This window comes from Marmota flaviventris, chromosome 7 (assembly GCF_047511675.1).
Source record: "Marmota flaviventris isolate mMarFla1 chromosome 7, mMarFla1.hap1, whole genome shotgun sequence".
NCBI classification, from domain to species: domain Eukaryota; kingdom Metazoa; phylum Chordata; class Mammalia; order Rodentia; family Sciuridae; genus Marmota; species Marmota flaviventris.
Window position 1 is genome coordinate 123719849 of NC_092504.1, and position 20794 is coordinate 123740642.

General features: G+C 44.0%; 1 protein-coding gene across 9 annotated transcripts in view; it reads left to right on the forward strand.

The window, feature by feature from the left end:
• Positions 1-20794, forward strand: part of Znf827 (zinc finger protein 827) — a 163261-nt gene that overhangs the window by 42081 nt on the left and 100386 nt on the right. For all 9 annotated transcript variants that reach the window (XM_071614640.1, XM_071614641.1, XM_071614643.1 and 6 more), the window contains exons 4-5: positions 3777-4257; positions 18433-18666. In XM_071614640.1, the coding sequence (XP_071470741.1) occupies positions 3777-4257; positions 18433-18666 (715 nt within the window). The remainder of the gene's footprint in view (positions 1-3776; positions 4258-18432; positions 18667-20794) is intronic.

The window sequence follows — 20794 nt, forward strand, 5'->3', positions numbered from 1 at the left end:
TGACCCTGAAACTACAGGGAGATGAGTTGGGTGCCTTGATGACACAGACTCGTGGCCATGACAGTGTTACAGATGAGAGCCGCCAGGGCTCTGCGGGTCGTGGGGTCTTGGAATGCTTTCAGAACAAATCAATAACCAGTACAATAAAGCAGTTGTGTGAAATTACTACTTTATTCAAACTCCTGGTGTCCTAACCTGTTGAGCTCTGACTTGAGCTTTTGATAAGGGAAGTGTGAGAAAGGGATCATGCAAGTTTAATTTCATCAAAGGTGTGCGTTTTTTCCAGCCTCGCCACCTCCCTTATGGGTCTTTATTTAGTTCTTATTTTTTTTAAGTCAAAGAAATCATGATTTTATTTTGATTAGACATACTTTAACATTGCCCAATTTTACAAATCTATAGTCTACACAGAAATGTAAAGGCTGTGGTCTTACGCATAGGTAGCCTCTGCTGCATTCTTCAGAGACTACAAATATGGATGTATGATGTATCTTCTAAAATGAATTTTGCTCTAAAAAGCGGGAACACCGTAGTCAAAGATCAAGACCTCACACTGTGGGTTCAGGAAAGAAAAAAGTCTCACTTCGATGACTTAGGAGCTGCAAGAGTTTGGAAGACTCACTTAACCTCTTAAAACCTGTTTCCACTAATGGAGATAATAATCATACTGCCTCTCCCATGAGGTTGTTATGAGTTAAATGAGATAATACACAGAGAGCACTTAATACAGTACCCAGCCTGGAGAAGAGACTTTCAGAAAATGTAGCTAATAATCATTATCCCAAATCCGCCTGTGTGCATATTAATGTTTACATTTAGAAATAATGAATGAGATGGTATAAGAAATTGCTCCAGAATAAATTCTATTGCGTTTCTCTCTTGGTGACCTGTCTTCAGTAACGAGCATTTAGAAAAACTGAAAAAATAAGATGAAATTACCCATTCATCTCTTCACCCAGAAATAACCGTTATAATTCCCATGCATAATCTTCTATATTGATTATACAAATTTAATTAAGAAAAATGGAGTTCTGCTTTCTTTGTTTGATGAGATACAGTATTTACTACTAGGTGTGGGCCTACTAGGTGCCACTCTTTTTGGTAAGCCATCTTTCTTCCAGATCTATATTGTGCAAATGTTTTTAGGACCAACGGCAGCAGGGGCTTGTAAATGCCTCCAGCTTCCTCAGGGTTATCTTAGATTTCCATTAAGTCTTTTACAACTTCCCTGGATGAGTGAGCATACAGGAATTCAATGTGAAATTCATAAGCTAACACTGAGCAGAAAAGGCGAGAAGGATAGAGAACACTAATGAAGTAATGGCAGGAAGCTGGACCAGAGGCCGGGCGCTGCCCTCTGCCCCTCCTCGGTCTGCTGTGAGTCCCCAGGAAGACCCTCGCCTGCCTGGCCCAGCCCCCTCAGGGATGGACTGTACGTTTCCCAGAGTTTCTGTAAGCTCTGAAATATACCCCCCCCCCCCCCGGCATCTGACTGCTACCAAGGGCTGGTTCTGATGACGTCTAGGAACTGTTGGTGGCCAGTGACCAGGGAGTGAGTGATTCTGGAGAGAATGGCATCCTTTAGATGAGCATTTCTTCACATTAGCAGACTAAGAGGGCCTTTCAAGCCAGCCGTAGGCTAAAGAGAATAAATGGTAATAGAAAAGTGCTCTTCTGTTGGAGAGAAGGCCACAGGAGGATACATGCTTCTCTCAAAGGCCACACGTGAGCTCTCGTCCCTTTGGGAAGGTGTAGCTCAAATAGAGTCATAAGTGCAAACGTCAGCCCCACACTGTTCCTCCTTCCCACTTGCACTGATTTTTCCACCACTAAACACAAGGCCAGGCTCTAGTGGAAAAGCCACGTGAACGACTGCACACAGATGCCTTTCAGCCAGGGCTTCCTTTCTGTCTTGGAACCTGGGCTCTTGTTCCGTCCTTTTCCTTCTTCCAGAAGCTGCTTCCGGAGCTTCTGTTGTTGGATTAGCTTCTGTGCTCTCTGGAGTCAGGAGATGTAAGGGCACCTCTGAAACGGAATCCGCCCCCCTGCATGGCCCTCACAGGGAGCCTTCCTCTGGGTGACCTTTATCACCTGGTTCCGGGCATGCCTTTGGCAGCACCTGTCAGGAGCCCCGGGGGGCGGCGCTGTGACCCAAGGCCCCCAGGGTGCCTGTCCCTGTAGGAATCTGGTGGAAGAACTGGTGGGGAATCTTCTGGATTCTGTGAGAAAGTAAATGAGAAATGAAATCCCATTGTTTAGAAAGAGAAAGCGGCGGTGTTAAGAGCCAGGGCGGTCGGTCAGGGTGTTTCCCCACCTCTGCCCTCTGCCTGGGCAGAGGGGAGCCTTTTGGCCGCAACTGAAGTTTTTATGGTTGTTTCTGTTGATAAACTCAGGCTTTGGGGGACCCAGAATCACTTCTGTTGTTTTTTTCAGAAAGCCACAGTGGGGTGCTGTAGCAACAGGATCTCACCATTAACTTTTAATTTCTTTGCTTTTGTTGGTCACTTAACATTATTTAAAAGTATGTTTTGGCTGGTGAAGAATGCTTTTGGATTGCATTCAGAAGGCATAAACAGCTGTAGTAAAACTTGGTCTCTTGGAAAGGAGACCCACACAGAGGGCCCAGGTGGTGCAGTGGGTTAAGGAACGTGCTTTTAACCTCAGTGCAGACCAAGGTTCAAGTCCCCCTCAGGTCACCCCTGAACGACACAGGGTCAGTTTTGTTTGGATTTTGAATTCCAGTCACTGACATTCTTGTTTGTCCAGATCCCACGATTCCCCAAATCATTTGGCCCAAATCTACACAATTGGCAGTTTCTACTCCAGGGAGGGCCAGTCCTGAAATAGCAGCGTGTAGCAGGTCAGCACTGAAGTGCATTGGCAGAGATGAATGGGGAAGTTACAAGCTTATGAGCACCTGCCAGCTCAAAGCCTGGCTCGGGCCAGTGCAATGATTTCCTCACTTTTTCAAGCACTAAATTTGGTAGTGACAGGAAGGAAGAAAAAGTTTCTCCCAGTTTTACAGGTATCGCGTGCACGCAAGACTGGAACTGCGTTTAAAAGTCTGCATTCTCTCACTGCGACAGCAGAATCTAGAGCGTGATATTATAACCACGTTTGGAAAAACCGTTTTCCTCTTGCTCAGAATGTTTGGTGAGGGTCGGACCTTGATTTTTCTCCTGCTTTCCTTTCTTCCTATGTAATTTTGCTCAAGCCACTTCTTCTGGGGGTCTCAATTTCCCTGTCTATGAAATGGGAATACCCTGGAGGTATCAATTCCCTACATGCTTCATTACCTAAGAGCAGCGTTTTGAAAATTGAGATTATGTTTGCAAAACATAGCTAATTCTCTGGGTGACCATAATTGGGTACATGCAAAGTATTATTGTGAGAAGAATAACTTGACAGGTTACCTCTTTTGACCCCTAACTAGTAATTATATAAGTTGACCTTGGGCTGGGTTTGTAATATTTTCTCGGAAGATAGCAACCGAGATCAGATGACTGAACTATCAGGTGGTTTCTGCCCGGCGCTGCGTCCATTGGCAGGCAGATCTGATAATGGACTCTCAACCTGGTGGACCTGCTTTGTGTTTGGGGATCGACCTCATTACCTGGAGCACTCATGAAGTGCTCCTCTGGTTGTCTTCTTCCCGGGGGGGGGGGGGGGGGGGCCCTGTGCAGGGTGAGGAAGTCGTGGATGGGGAGTGTGGATGTACGGCGGGCACCCTCCCTGCATGCACGGCACTGAGCTCACTCTTCTTGCTTCTCCGTCAGGTTCACCAACACCAGGACCGGGGAGAGACCTTTCAGTGCCAGCTATGCCCTTTCACTTCCTCTCGCCACTTCAGCCTGAAACTCCACATGCGCTGCCACCAGCACTTCCTGAGGACAGAAGCCAAGGTGAAGGAGGAGACCTCAGACCCAGATGTCAAGGGATCTCCCCACCTCAGTGACAGTGGCTGCCTGGGGCAGCAAAGGGAAGGAGGAGGGACAGAGCTAGTGGGGACCGTGATGACGTCTAACACTCCAGAGAGGACTAGCCAGGGTGGGGCTGGCGTCTCGCCTTTGCTGGTGAAGGAGGAACCCAAGGAAGATAACGGCCTGCCCGCCTCCTTTACCCTGAGTGCCGCCGACAGGCCCGCCAACCACACAAAGCTGAAAGACCCCTCCGAGTATGTGGCCAACAGTGCGGCAGCATTGTTCAGCCAGGACATCTCTGTTAAGATGGCGTCTGATTTTCTCATGAAGCTGTCAGGTACTTGACTAGGGTTGTGTTCTCTCTCCCTCTGTCTCTCTGTCTCGCTTTCTTTCTCTACCAGTATTTTCATCTGTAAAATAAGCTGGCAGGATCACAAGTCTCCCCGCAAGTCTGAGAGTCTGCACTTTCATAAATTTTCCTTGACTTACTTTCTCCCGCCCCCCTTTTTTTTTTCTTTTTTTGGCAATCCTTTGGAGGTAGGCGTGGCTTTGGTTTGGGTCTCAGAACAACAGGGATCTTTGATTTCCTTCTGGTTTTTACCCTTTGGGGATTCTCACTCTGGGGGGGGGGGGAAAGGTCACAGGGTGAACCAAGTTTGTGCCCTTTGCTTTGTGCCACCTTGGGCCCCGATTTGACATATCTCTTTCTGCACTGGGTTCTTCAAAGTACTTGCAAATGGAATACCTCATTTTGTATTACTCAAGTTCTTTACTGTCTTAATTTGAAAGGACACATTGACAGACCACTATGAGGAATCACACTTCTGCAATTTGAGCAAACGAGAAAGATCATCTGTATGATTTTTCTTCAGGATTTTGTGGGTGGGTTATGTTTGTGTGTGTGTGTGTGTAAAGTTTTTTATTTTATTGGGGTGAAATTACATAAGATTTACCTTTTTAACCATTTTTTAGGTGTGCGGTTCGGTGGCTTTCAGTACCTTCATCTTTGGTCTCTAGAACTTTATCTTTCCAAGCTGAAGTTCTGTATCCAATACACAATGAGTCCCCCTAAGTCCTCCCTCCAGCCCCTGGTAACCACTATTTTACTTTCATCTCTATGAATTTGAATCTTTCAGGTACTTCATATAAAGTAGAATTTTTAAAAAGTTTTTTTTTTAAACAACATTCTCTTCTTACCGTTATGATCCCTTTTTAAAAGAAGATAATGTAAAAATCATGAAAATGTATTCTTATCAATTGATATCACTTTTCATTACCATCAAATTACACATGACTCTTTTTTGGTCATTTTTTCCCCATGTGTTTGATTTAGCAGCGAAGTTGAACAGGGGTGGAGAGATGTTAGATTTTTTTTTTTCTCCCAACTCTTTTTTTGGGAATGATAAGACGTGTTGTGGGACCGTGCTGATCCTCATTACATTTTTAAAAAGTACAATTTGAAATTTTAAAGGAGTTGTAGAGGGTGGGGAAAGGTCGGTTGAGAATCGGTCCTGTCGTTCAGTGAAGGTGGCAGTCCCCAGGATGATTTCCAAATGCCATTTCAGCTCTTTGGAGATTGACAATACCCTTTAAATGGAGAATAATTGGTCACCGCCTTCCTTTAAGTGGACTGAGAGTCGCATTTCACTAAATGTCATTGCCAGGTGAATGAGAGGCTCAGCTTCACGCCAAAGTCCCTTTTCTCGGTGGCACTTCAGTCAGGTCTTTCAGAATGTCCCCTTAACCCCAGATCTTTGCCCCTCAGCAGTTGGAAGGCAGGAGGCGAGGCGGGGGGATAGAAAATGAGAATCCCAGAAATTAACGGGGTGGGGAGGGGAAGGGGGAGGGGCCGAGCTACAGGAACTAGTTGCATCTAATGGAGTCATTGATGCAGTTCGGGGTCTCCGCTCTTCTCACCTGGCCCTCTCCCTCTCCCATCCCAATCTCAGGGAAAATGTGATTATCTAGACTTTGAGATTTATATTTAAAATTCCTTGATAATGTGGGAAAACACGTGTTTCCAGTTTCCCCTTTGTCACCTGTAAGGGAACCTGGCTCTTCCTCCAAGGTCTCGTCTATGGTAGCAGAAGGGCCTCCTTTTCTGAACTTTTTTAGTACAGTCCTGAGGAAAGCAACTCCAAGGACAAATTCACTTAGCATAGCTTGGTGGTGGTCATTTCTCTACTTAACAGACAGAGGCACAGGAGGTGGGGAGAGGGCGAATAACTCTCAATGTGTGTTATTCCCTTCACCCCTTGACTCCAGGGAATTTTTTAAATCTAGAGGAAGATGAGGAGGGAGGCGGGAAGGTTTGATCTGTGGATGGAACCCTGTGCATGATAACGCAACTCCTGCTGGGCTCAGCTCCCAGTGCCCCCCATCAGGCATCGGGGTGTAATTAGCTCCAGTCTCAGGAAGCCTGAGAGAGGGTTGTGGCTGCCTGAGCCAGTACTGCAAATAGCAGAGACTGAGGGGAGAAGCAGCCAGTTGGAAGGTTGGGGTGAAGCACTGTGTCTTCTATTGTGATCTGCTGTTTCAGCCAGCTATTGATGGGGAGTTGTTTACAGTTTGGCAGTCGGAGTATTTACCTACTGATCAATTGGCATAAGAAAACAGATAACAAATGCACACTATTTATGCAAAAGGCCCATGCAGCTATTTTATGGTGGCTTACTAGAGGTCCTGAAACCTGACTTGTATGCACTGTTACCTAGCAACCTGTTATAAAGTCACCGGGGAGTGAGATGCATCAGTAATTTTTTGTGTGTGCATATTTGGATGTAAATGTAAACTTGGTGACTGTGGCAATGCGACCCACGGGAGGAGAAGATATGTTAAAAGGAAAAGGCTACATTTTCTTCAGGGATTTTTTTTTTTTTAATTTCACTGTCTGGTTGGTTGGACCCTAGAATTGATATCGCTACTCCCCCTGAGGGGCTCTACCTGGCTCTATCTGGATATGATTCAGGGACCAAAAGGCCAAAATCCCAGGGAGCGAGGCTGAGTTTCTAGCTCTTCCTGTCCTCGGATGGAGTGAACAAGTACCGAGCCTCAGGCCCTGTCCCTTGGCATTATAACGGTGCCATTGTTCTTGCAGGGAATTTTCTCGCTGGGCTCTGTCCGTGCACCTGCTGATACCATAGGGTGCAGCTGTTTGTGGGCACTGAGTCTGGGAGTCTTTGTGCCAGCCAGATCGCTGTCTGCAAAACTGGAGCACAGTGACAAATTCAAGCGTGTAGACACCTACTTGTTTCCAAAAGAGAGAGAGAAAACACTTGATGCTTTCTTGCCTGGTTATTAAGGAGAGTCTTTCTTGCTCCTTCGATTAAAAATAAGCATAAAGATGTCTGAATGGAGCTCAGTGAGATTCAGAGTCGCTGGATGGAATGATGTTTTAAATGGGTTCTGCATCCTTCTACCCTCACCCCTGTGTGCAGATTTCAACTGTGAAATAAAAAGCCCTTCTCCCAACCATCGGCTGTTCTTCCCTCCGAGCTCACTGAACATTCCCTGCTCCTTTGAGCTGACTATTGCTCCCTAGAATCAGGCATCCTCGGCTCAGCATCACAGTTGATTAACGGAAAGTATGGGGTGACCCCTTCTGCTGGCTTCCTAGGTGGGTGGAAAGTGTTTTATAGACTTCAGTGGAATTTGGAACTGGGCAGTAGGCCTTAGAAGGCTAAGGTCCTACATGTCCAAATAGATCTTTTGTGGAAGCCAGAAGACACATGCAAATCACTGTGTGACAGAACAAATGATTCAGGGGCCACAGGCCTGGAGGTGATCTGGGGAGGGGTGCTCACAAACCATCGGGTGCTTAATTCCTGCTGAGCCTGTTCTTGTCTCCCATGGCCAGCAGCAGTTCTTAACCTCTGCTGCACGCTAGACTTACCTGGGGAGTTTTTGTAAAATGCCAGGGCCCAGAAATTATGATTTAATTGGTCTGAAATAAGCCCTAGACATTGGCATTTTCTTTACAATCTTCAAATGATTCTAACATGCGGCTAGGAGTGGGGACCGCTGACAGGGAGTATAAACTTGGTACCCGGTGCAGTATGTTTCGGCACAGCTACGGACTTTCTGAATATAGGTCTCTTCCCTGTGTTCCATCCCAATCCATGAAGAGGGACATGGGGATGTAAGATAGGCCTGAGGCATTTATTTCTTTAGAGGCCAAGGTTGGCATGAAGGAGAGACCTGGGGCTGAGTCATATTCATTGAGCCCCATGTTTTTCCTGGTGAGGCTCCATGACCGGGGACTGTCCAGTTTGAAAATCTCAAGTCTCTATCTGGGGACATCAAGGAGCTGGGAGTATCGTGATTAGAAGCCCAATTCAAAGTTGTCTGCAACGCCTAACATCATTTCTCTTTCTGCAAACGGCACTTTTCAAGATATAAAACTTAATTCTAACTCTCCAAATTATAACCAAGCAGTTGACAGAAACTTGGCACCTCTCTTGTTGGCAGGGAGTATCTTTTTGTCCCTGATTTTCCAAAATAAAAGATATAAGTCATTTCAACTATTTTTAATTTGGAAACCAGAGAAAATTTTTGTATCGTCTCCCACATCATATTAATTTCGTAAAATTGAGACCAAAATAATTTTAACTAGGAGAGATGGACTTTTTAAAGTGGTAACTTACTTTTAGCCTCATGGAGGTGGTTCACGAATAAATGGGTACAGGCTAAATTGTTTCTAATTTATTGGCAACTCAGCCATGAAATAGCAAAGGTTTTCATGTGTCAGTGAAGAGGTGATGATAAAAGTGTTTGGGTCATACCTTGGGGCTTCCCACAGGCTTTTGCTCTGCAGCCCCCAATCATTTCACACAGTTTTATACGTCTGCAGTCACAATATGGCTTATGTGTACATGGCAGTTCCCTGGCTGCAGAAGGAAGGTTGGGAGATGCCCACTGAACCTCTGCATGGCGGCTCTGATTGGCTTTCTGTGAAGCATCTTAACAAACAAGCCTTCATCTTTGTGCCAATTACAGCCAGAACCCCAGTGCCAGTGCCCCCGGGCTCTCCCAGTGCCTGGGTGTGCACTCCACACTGGGTCTATTTTTGAACCCCCCCTTTGCATCTTGGTCTTGGCTCCTCTTTTTAGCCCTGTCTTGCTTTCCTCGTGATGGGCACTCGCCAATCATGTGACTCAAATTCCTCGTGGGAGCAGCTGCTTGGGGGGCCTTCTACATGCAAGTAGCCTGAATGCCCTTTGTGAAACCCTGGATTTTATTGAACTCAGTGATTCATAGGAGAGAAGGAGAGTGTGACTCCTGTTTCTCATGACTTGCTAGTCCATGAGACCGATTTGAGTCACAGAAGGGGGCAGACAGGATTATAAGGGGACCTAGAGTGACACACAGGTGTTAAAACCTGCATGGATGGAGACTTGGAGATATATACTCAATGCTTATTATACTTACCTTCTGTAATGCTTACTCTGTGCCATTTAACCCCTGGGAGCCTCACAGCAATCCCATAGCATTAGCATTGCCATTTTACAGATGATGAAACTAAGAAACAGAGGTTGAGTCTTGCCCAATTTCAAACAGCTAATAAGTGGCCAGACTGGTATTTTAATCCAGGCAGCCTGGTTCCAGCATTTCCTTCCCTGTGCTGTCTGGACCTTAAATTACAAGGTAAAGAAGCAGCAAAATAGGAAGTTGGCTCTATTCTCTGCTCTTCTTGTTTGTTGTGGGGTTAGCCAGAACCTCTTATGGATCCTCTCTCTGTTATATGGCAGATATTTCCAGCATTTGTATTTTCTGCATGTTTGTGTGTGTGTGTGTGTGTGTGTGTGTGTGTGTGTGGTAATGGGTATGGCTAGGCAAGTGCTCTACCGCAGAGCCTCCTCTCCAGCCCTTGGAAGTGGTATTAATAGTTTTGACTTCTCAGGGAGTGTTTTAGTCAGCTTTTTTTTTTTTTTTTTGCTGCTGTGACCAAAAGACCTGACAAGAACAGTTTTGGAAGAGGAAGAGTTTATTTGGGGCTCATCTTTTCGGAGTTCTCAGTCCACAGATGACTGACTTCATTGCTCTGGGCTTGAGGTGAGGCAAAGCATCATGGCAGAAAGGTGTGGAAGAGGAAAGCAGCTCAGAACTTGACAGTTGGGAAGCAGAGAGGGACTGAGCTGCCTCACCAGGGAAAATATATACACCGAGGCACGCCCCCAAGGACCCACTTCTCCAGCCACACCGTACTGCCTACAGTTAGCACCCAGTTAATCCGTCTAAGTGGACTAATGCATTAATTAGGTTAAGGTTCTCATAACTTAACCATTCACCCCTAAACTTTCTTGCATGGTCTCACACACGAGCTTTTGGGGGACACCTCACATCTAAACCATAACAGGGAGTATTTTAGAACATAGAGAATACTAATAGTAGGGTCCACTTACCTTTGCATAGACTGTTAGGGTACAAGTGTATTTTCAAATACGTCGTTTCCCAATGAGCGTGTGGATGAGGAATCCAAGACTCGGGAGTCCGTGGAAACGCATCATGACGCATCAGAGCTTGCTTTCCTCACTGTGCTGGAGACAGTGTACCTCCTTCTAAAAGAGCCACCAGCATGATGTTTTATCCCGACAGACCCTTGAGAAAACTTATCAGGGTCCATCATTACTGTAAAATTAAAACTAAATCATTGTCTTCCTCCTCACAGAAGCGGATTTTCTTCTATTTACTGCTGTTGTCATTGTCACACTTTGTACTTGCTGTTATAAGCTCCATCGTTCGTCAGATGTGTTTGCAGTGAGCTAGGCCCTGTGCCAACCACAACCACTTCATGCAGTTTTTCTCTTGACCCCCACCACAGCCCTATAGGGTCAGAAGTATTAAACCTATTTTATAGATGAGGAAGCTGAAACTTTAAGGTTTAGGCCACAAGAAACAGAGCAAAGATTCAGCTCTGCCTAGCTGCAAAGGCTTGGCTCATGACCACTTAATTAGCTATTACCTAATTTTTATTTCTCAGTTGAGCAAACTGTCTTTTGACCTCCGTCTGCTTCACTGTTTATTTTCCTTGGCTTCGAATCATGGCATCATTTCTAATGCATGTGCTTTTAGTCACTAATCTGGTTAAATTCTTTGTATCTTCAGAATGCGTGTACGATTCATCTTTTCCTGGGCAGCCTTCACTTCACCTAGATAGCTTGCCCCTCCAGATCCCCCCAGCCCAGCACCCCACCCTGCCCCCCAGTCCTCCAAAGCATTTCTGATGGACTGTTCTTCAAATACCTCCTGCATCTGGGGATGTCCCTGACTGCCTGCCTTCTGCTGAGTAACAGCTCTCCACCACTCTGGACAAAAAGTCGGCAGCCTTTAGCTTTGCTGGGGTGTAGACCCCCAACCCCCCCGCCACTTCCCTTCTTCTGCCTTCTCCAGTGTTATTCCAGGGTTCTGGTCATTTGATCTATGGAGCGCCATTTATATCCTCCTCCAAAGTCGCCCTGCACAGGGGTGAGCCTCCTGGGAGGGAATCACTGTGGCCATTTCATAGTCCACAGCAAACCACCCATCAGACTCTGGGGGATCCATAATGACAAAAATCACTTGCACACTGATCTGTGAACCAGGGATCAAAATGACAAGCATAACGGTCTCAAGGAGATGTCGTTTGGGGTAGGTGGTCACTGCGTTCCCCGGAAGGGGAACTGTTGTCCAAGTCTTTAGGTTTCCTTTCTTCTGGTTCATGCAGGTCACTCGGGAGTATGACCTTTATAGTAATGTTGTCATCTCGTGTAACAAAGCTGTTGTCCAGTCTTTAGGTTTCCTTTCTTCTGGTTCATGCAGGTCACTCCGTTGCTGTTCACCCGTTTCCTTTTTGAATGTGTTAATCGTGTGCGTTTAAAAGACAGCTTTCTTTCACATTTACTCAAGACTTGATGGCTTTTCCAGGACTTGTCCTTCCTGCTGTTGACAAGGGAGATATCCTGTCTGTTAAGCGGATTACTGCAGATGGCTACTTTTGCTCATTATGTGTGGGGTTTAGTAGTTTAGTTTGTAGAGAAAGAACTTATGTATTCCTTTTAAAGTTCTTGAAGCGCCCTTCACTATTGTTACTAACCTTGACCTTCTCCATAGGTGGGCTTCCTCCTCCCCCTGTGGCTCTGTATCCTTCGTCAAACCTGTCATGGGGGACCTTTGCAGTCTTGATTTGGGTACTCAGATCCTAAAGTGTGGCCAGGTATTAATGAGAAATATAAGATGGTTAAAATTTCACTAAACACCAGCTGTAGAACAATTAAGGCAAATTAAACAGCAAGCTTTAAAAATATTTAGCAAATGTGGTACACATTCCATTTTCACACAGTATGCTTAGCCTTTAAAAGTAATATTCAGTATAGAATTAATTATTATTTAATTAAATCATAGCCTCTGTTTTGGTTTTAGAAGACAATTTATTTTTCTCACTCAAAGCACTTCAAATTGTCAAAAAAGCAAACAAATAAACAAAAGCAAAACAAAGCCCAGGTCCCCAGCTTGCTCACGAGTGCTTCCGTGCCACTCACAGAGCAACGTAGATGGCTGTGATGGCAGCAGGGTACGGTCTGGAAAGCTAAACTCTGACTCTGGTTTTATCACTCATGACTGCGTGATTTTAAAAAGGTCATGTCATCCTCTGAGCTCGTGTTTTCTTATTGTAAAATAAGGGAGATAGAAAACAGTAATGGTTTTCATTTCGTTTTTTTAAACACCAAACCCATTTATTTTTCCAAACAAAATCTTAACTGAATCTCAATATGTAAAACTCATATTGGAAGATGTACTTGTCAATGTAACTTTTTGTTTAAGTTCACATTTATTATACTTATTTATTTAAAACCCCCAAATTAAAGAAAAATTTTACTCTGGTGTTATGGAGTATGATCTTTATAGTAATGTTATCATCTAGTATATTTCTAAATTTACCTTGCTATTTGCAGATTCAAGATTCTCTGCTCCAGTGCAGGGAAGTTGTGGCAAATGGGAACAGATTTCTATCAACTCATCTTGTAATCTCAAGGTCCCTTTAATTCAATCTATTCAGATACTCAAAAGAGTATAATAATATAAAGTTTCTGTTTCAGAGACGACAACATTTAGCAACTTCCTTTATTTATTCCTTATAACAAACGGTAGACAAGAAGCATCCAAAACTTACAACTTGCAGTACAGCCATTCAAAATCCTGTTTCAACTGTGTGGTGACTACTCAGTTAACTGCTCTTTGGAAAATGTATTTAATGACATTAGGTCTTAGATGCCTCGTCTGCAGAATAGGGATTACATTAGGACCTACCTCAAGGGCTGTTTGTGCGGGTCAGATAGTTAATCCACATAGATTGCTCAGGATGCGGTATTTCCTGGCCCATGTCCATGTGCTCAGTAAATGACAGATCCAGCTCTCTCTGCCTGTCTTCATAATGTGTGTCTGTCTTTGTTGTCTGTTAGCTACAATGGAACACATACTCTTGGACTGACCCTGGTATTTAATTTAAGGCAGGTTTGCCTAGGGGACAGTTGGTGACGTCTAGGGACATTTTATGTTTTTACCACTGGTAGGAGCTACTGGCCTCTAGTGGGTAGGGGCCAAGGATGCCAGGAAACATTCTACTATGTGCAGGACGGTCCCCCTCCAAACCAATTATTCAATCCAGAATGTCAGTGGCACAAAAGTTGAGAAAAGGGCTTCAGGGCTGCATATAGGTTCTAGTAGTTCCGTAACTGTACAATGTTACGTGGACACACATGCATAGACCTGGATATTTTCGAAAGATCAGTGGAAAGCCAACCACTTCCTTATTAATAACGAATTACTAGAAATTTAACACTCCCAAATGACAGGAGAAACTGCATTACAAGGGCTGCACAAAACCAAATTAACTCATCAACACAAGTTAACACACTGGTGGACTCCAGGGAGTTGGCATTTTAGGTGTGCACTACTGGTGAATTTGAGATGTACATTTGTTGGAACCCCTGTAGCATATCATGGGGTTCCTTGGAACACCATTTGAAAATCATTGCTCTGCAGTCCCCTCCAGGTCCAAGAACCTGGCTCTGGTTTAGGGTGAGGTAGTGAATATAGTTCTCAACGGCCTTGCTTTTTCACAGAGTAGTTCAGTATTCACCAAAGTGCCAGACTATAAACTGAACAAGAGCTCTGTCTTCTTGATCCCAAGGGAAGGTATCATTTTCCTTCACCAAAGGGAATCAAGAGGATGGGTCAGAAAACTTTCTGTCTTCTCTTCCTCCTCACAGTCAAATCTGCACAAGATTCCTTCCTACCTAAAAGCACCCCTTCCCTTCAGGTGACACCCTGAGCTCACCTTCCTTTTCTCAATAATGACACCTCATTCACCCCATATCACTTATTTTCCAAATCCCATGTTCCAGCTGCTTAAGATAGCATGCTTCTTAAAGGTCTCGGGCATCTTGGAGAGGAAGGAAAGGGCTTGGGTGTATTTTTACCTGGAAGCGCAGGAGCCTGGGGTCTGCATGTACCAGCTCTGATTCATTTATCCATCTGTTAAACTCTCAGGATCTTAGTTTTCTTATCTATGAAATGGTCTCTAAGGATGTTAATAGAGTTTTCTGGGGGAGAGGAGGCTTAGGGGGGGATCTCCCTTGGACCTATGGCACCTTCTGAAAGGAGGGAGTTCTTTTGTACTCATTCATACCGACCTTTTAGAACTGGACAGTTGAAATCGTTTTCTCTGGGGGTTTTCCCAATCCTTTCCTTCATTTGTCTTTATCTTGAATCGTTTATAAATCCTCATCGAAGCCAATCTGTTTCCCCTAAATGACAGCCCAGCTCCATCCAGCCCATGAACTTACAGATGTACATAATTTATAATCAGAGTGGCTCGGCTCCTAAAATGTTTGGAATAAACAACGAGAGACAGGGCCTCTTGATTAGCGGGGCTTCCTCTCTGCCTTAAAAGTGGAGCGTCTGGCAACTTTAAGATACATAAACAGAAGTCGAGGCAGGTGCTGTGAAGGCCCTTTGTGAGCTGCGATCCATATGTGCACAGATCTTTCTGTGTGAGGAGTAGGAATGAAGTAAGGACCACGCAATGATTCATAAATTGTTGCTTTTCTCTTAGCAATTTCCCACAAGGAAAAGAAAGCATCTTTAATTTCACCCTGCTCTACACGTGTAGGTTTTTGTTAAAACTAGAATAATTTAAAAGATGGCAATTATTCAGTCATATTAATTTTTTTTAAAATGGCTATATGTGCTCTTCTCAATGTAAATATTTTTGGCAACTGAAAGAAAGCAGGCTGGCCTTCATATTTCTATTTTTACATTTTCTATTTAGACCCACATGTTTTTCTGTTATATCATTAACTATATTTACATTTTCTCAGCACCTGACACTTTTATGCCCTTCTTGATGTTGTCAGCATAAAAACCAGGTGTATCGTGCTCTGCAAGCTGGTAATCCAACCACATGGAGCTGCCTGTTGTTTTTTGAAGTGTCTTATTGAAGTTCTATTAACTCCAGGTCTTGTTCACCATGCCGAGTGTCTTTTTCCCCTTAAGTCTCATGGAGCATGTATTCTGACCAGTGCTCTGAGAAGCCATTTATATGTTCCCAGACTATCCACCTCATGTTTGCCTTCTCTGCAAGCTGGGATTTGCTTCCAGGGCCTCAGCTTTTTCTGTCTGTCCTAGCCTTATCTTGAAAGGTTAAAATGTTTTTAAATAAAAGATAACAGTGTAGAAGCGTTTTTGTTTGTTTGTTTGTTTGTTTGTTTTAATGTTAACCATTCACTTTAAATTATTCCTTCCCAAGGAACCAAAGTCACAGAAGTAAATAAATACACACTGATGACGACTCTGTCGTGACTAGGATGCTCCTGGAAAAGGGTCTTACCAAGGTCGCAGAAGAAAGGGCAAAGTCTAGGTGTGCCATCAGCAAAACCCCCCGGGGAAGTGGTTAAAAAGTGCACAGGGAAGAAATACACTAAGTAAGCGGAGTCTTTAAGCCGACCTCCTGGTTGGGGTTGGAAGTATATATTTGAGAATTGTTCCTTTTGGCTTAGCTTTCAGTGGCATTGCCTCCAAATGGCTGGATGAGAGGCATTTGCCTTGAAATGTTCTGGATTCCCTCTTTAGAAATGCTAGAGGCCAAGGGATTGGATGGGAGACATCTCGCTATGTGGTGTGGTCTCAGTAACAAAGCTTTTAACTTCATCCCAAAGATCTCATCCCCAGGTAATGAGCAGATCCGGGGGAAAGCCCTTCCGGTTGATTCCGGTGGGATATTCTAGAGTTCTTAACTTTCGTTTCCCACAAGTAATACTGGAAGCCCATCAGACGCCACTTCTTTGGGTCTTGCTTCTGACTCATGTTTTTATTCAATATTTGATGGCAGAATAATTGCTAAAAGAAGTATTTTATTCACTCAAAGAGTACTTACTGCACCCCTCTGCATTAGAATGATTGTCACCATCATGAAGCCTGCCTTGGAGTTGAGGGAACAGACGTTAAGTAGTTAACAACAAATTGAGAAAATGATACAGTATGCGATTTCTCTGCTCAGGCTGCCACGACAAAACACTGCAGGCTGATATCTTATAAATTTGTTCTTCAGAGTTTTGGAGGCTGGAAGTCCAAGGTGGAGTTGTTGGGAGGTCTGGATTCTTCTGAGCCTTCTCTTCCTGGCTTGTGGATGGTCCCCTTCTCACATGTCCCGACAGGGCTTTTCTGCTGTGCATGTACCTTGCTGGTGTCTTTCTCTGCTTACAGGGAACCAGTGACATTGGATTAGGGCCCCACCCTTACAGCCTCATTCAACTTTAATTACCTCCCTGAAGGCCCATAACTCAAAGCATGTTCACCCTGCAAGGTTAGGGCTTCAACATGTGCATTTAGTGGGGGACACCGTGCAGTCCGTGGCAGCTCCGTATTATGGAGCATAAAATATTTACTGTAGGATAAGAAAGACTGGGTGCAAGGTGGGGATGGGGGCTGTAATTTTGAGAGGATGATCAGAGTAAAACTCATTGAACAGGTGGTACTCGAGCAAAGGTTTGAAAGTGAAATATTTTTTGACTTTGGGTACAGCACAGCCCCCACAGGTAGAGGACCCGCGTGGTGGAGGCAGGTAAGGGACATGTTGTGGGCAGTTCATGGACTTAGGTTCTGATCTCACTTCTGCATCTGTTTCTGGTAGTGAAACTTGTGAATGTGACTTTAAACCTCTGGGGTCCAGTTTCCAAAAACACTGGAGGGGCCTAAGAGGGGGAAGAAAGGACCATGTGTTGTGCATTGGCGGGGGGGGGGGGGCGGGGGGGATGCTTGCTTTGGAGATTCATTTTCATCTTTTGGTTTATTACGATGGAATGGGTTTGAGGATCATTCTAAGAGATATTACTAAGAATTCTGTGTTAGGACAAGATCCTCTCTTTGAAAAGACAAGCACACCTGGTATAAGCAACCGAAGTTCCTACTACATGGTCCTTTGCGGGAACCTAGTGACGACAGAAAGCAGTACAAGAGGGAGCTGTCCTCTTCCCTCTGGTTGTTCCCATGTGTGCAGCGCAGTGGGGAAGGCCTGGCACAGAAGAGCTGAGCCTCAGACTCCATCCCATAACAAGCAAGTTAGCCTGACCATGTGCTCCACACCAACCAGCCATGCCCAAAGTGGAAAAGGACACTGGTGGAAAAACTGGTGAAATCCGAATAAAATCTGGAGTTGAGATCACAGTAATGTGGATGTCTTTGTTCTGACAGCTGTACAGAGGTTAGGTCAGATGTCAGCCTTAGGCAATGTTGGGCAAAGGCCATGTGAGCACTCTCGAACCATCTTTGCTGCTTCTCTATAAATCTAAAATGATTTCAAAATTAAAAGCAAAACCAAACCAAAAGTCCATTTGTTATGCAAAGATGACTCGGACTAAAGACATAGATTTATTCACAGTGACCAGAAGCACAGTGCCAAGTACATGCCCCACCGCGGAGGGGTCAGTAGTGTCTGCTTATAATAAGGCAAGAGTGGTGTCTCTCTCGCCTGAGCTTTTCTTATTGGCAAATTCTGCGTCCTCACCTTACCACCCCACCCCCGGTTTTGGCTTTGGGTCTTGCCTCTGACTCATGTTTTTATTCAATATTTGATGGCAGAATAATTGCTAAAAGCCTTATTCTGTAATAGGATTAGGCGGGGGAGATTGCTAATAGGTCAGGAAGGGAATGACACAGACAGTATCTTCCTGATACTTAGGAAAAACCAAAAAGAAAATGCCCCAATGCTTGGTAGAGATGGCACTTCTTAAAATACTGTTGGTTTAAAAGAATCTGAAGCCCACACCTTTCAGAAGTCCAGGCGCAAGGGGTGCATCTATAATTGTGAGCTCAGGGCTCAGCCTAATTTGGTCCGATCGTGGTCCCTCTTGCTCTTAGCACAAGGTGATTGTACATTCCATACTTCATTAAGTTAACGGGCAGCTTGGGGTGGAGGGAAAGCCTTTCATACATACATATACACACACATATATAACCCCCCCTTTTTTTTTGACAGCTGCAAATCAGAAGGAACCCATGAATCTTAACTTTAAAGTGAAAGAGGAGCCCAAGGAAGAGGAAGCCCTAAGCACGGCCTTGCCTCGGCCCAGCTATGTGTTCAACCCAGAACCTGAAGTGGCAGCCCAAAGCATCTCCGAGGACACACTAAAGCCCCAGGAAGGGAAGGGGAATGTGTTGAGGCGGGATATGTCAGTCAAAGCTGCGTCTGAACTTCTCATGAAACTCTCAGGTACCTGATTTATTCTACAACGCTCACATTCTGACCCTTTGACTTGCAATCCGACTGGACTGCTTCCTGCATGGTTTATAATTAACCTGATGGTGACAGTATCGCATGATTGCAGTGAATTAAGGAATGATCAGATGATTTGGCTGAAATTCCTGTGTTGTGTGTCTGCGTGTGTTTGTTTCCATTAGTTCTATACCTATCTTATTACATGCAGTCTTATTTTTCTGCAAATGGTCGGAAACCACTGCTGGTCTCCAAGATGATGTAGGCCATAATTTTTAAATGGATTCTAATGACATTCACAGCACTTCTGTTAATTGATCAAACTATCTCTTCTTTCCTAATAGAGGACCTTGCATTTGTGTGTGTGTGTGTGTGTGTGTGTATTTATACCATATTCTTTAAGGATCATTGAAAGTATTTTTCTTAACTTCATAGACAGTCTAGATGGCACTTGAAGTAATTGCCAATAGAGTAGCAATAGGAGATTTTATGGACAGAGAATTTCATAATGGAATATTACAATAATTAGCCTGTTCTTAAGATGAATGAATAATTCTTTACTAGCATTTAAATGTAATCTCAGCCTGCTGCATGTAGGATTAAATGGGTTATTTTGAAAAAATAATGGGTTAATTTGAAACCCATTCATTTTGGATTTCTCGACAACCGGTCTCCTATCTGTCCCATCTTCTCCACAACAGGTAAAAATATATATATATTTTATGTCTTTCAAATGCCAAGGTGTGACTTTCAGAACACAGAAAGATAAGCTCTATCAATAATAATCCTTGTCAAGTCCTATCCCATCCTTAACTCACTGCCTCCTAAAGGTAATTTTTAGAGGCTATATTTAAAATGCTAATAATATGAATCCAAGCTGTTTTTAGTTTGGAACTTGCCTTGCTTGGAGGATGAAAGCAAGAAATGCATTAGAGAGCCTCCTCTGTGATCTGTAATTTCATCAGCAACTCTGACTGCATTTCTGCTTGACTAGTAGGTTGGAAAGTAAGAAATTAATAGTGATTTACTTAGAGTCATTATATCAGAACTGTTGAAATTCCTATATTTGCCAGTTGGTGGGGTTAAGAATTCTTGTCTTTGATGTTAATTCAAAGCACGCCGGAACTCCAGGGGAACGTGATTTGTTAGAGATGAAGCATGATGGAATTGTGACATCCTTGTAGTAACCCGCTTCTGCTAAACTCTACAATGATAATGTAGCTCCTCCCACGTAGATAGGAGGTTTAGCAAGGTCTGCAGATTTCCCAAAGCTGGAAGTTTTAAACAGCGATGTTCAAGCTAACACAGTTTAGTCTATTTCAACCCTCTCCCTGTGTCAAGATATCTCAGTGACGTAGAATAATCCCTCTGCTGTTCATCTGATCAATCCAAAGAGATCACACAGCTCTGATTTCGCTTCTCCCATGGTACAAGCTTTCACCTTACAGTGACTTGAAGCCTCGCCCCACAGTGACCCTGTTCCCTCTCCTGATGGTAAGGTTCTGCTGTATAATATATTTATTTTAGAGTCTCCTATGCAGCTGGCTTTGTGAGCAGACTGGGGTGACCCAGTTAATAATAAAAATAATCCGCTAAATAATGAGATAATCCGCAAAAATGAGATTTCAGGAAAGATGTTCTTTATGGAAAATGTTTTATCTTAATCTTTATGAATGATGTAGTTAGAGATACTGGAATATGAAATAATCTCCTAGATAATTATGAGATGCCCCAAGTAGAATGTAGTTGTGCAGCCATGAACGTTGAATGATATATGTGGGCAGCAGTGGCCCTTCTAAATGTGCACACTGACTTATCACGGGCCTTGGTAATAGTGGAATGGATGGCATCATCATGTTCTAAAGGGCATCTGCCCCTGCTTCATGATGCAGAAATGAAAACTCGTTTTAAGACTGACAACTATTTTTTTTTTTTTTTTGCCCTGAAAGAATTCTCTAGCATTCTATGTATAAGACACATCGGCCAAAGAAGTATGTCCATACCCTGTAGATGCCATGGTCATTGGAGATCCATTTGAGCGACTGTGCTTGGGGCTTAGGACTACAGCACTCTGAAGTGCTAGGTGTAGGTGTGCGGCTTAGAAACAAGTGTCTTTTCATTCCTA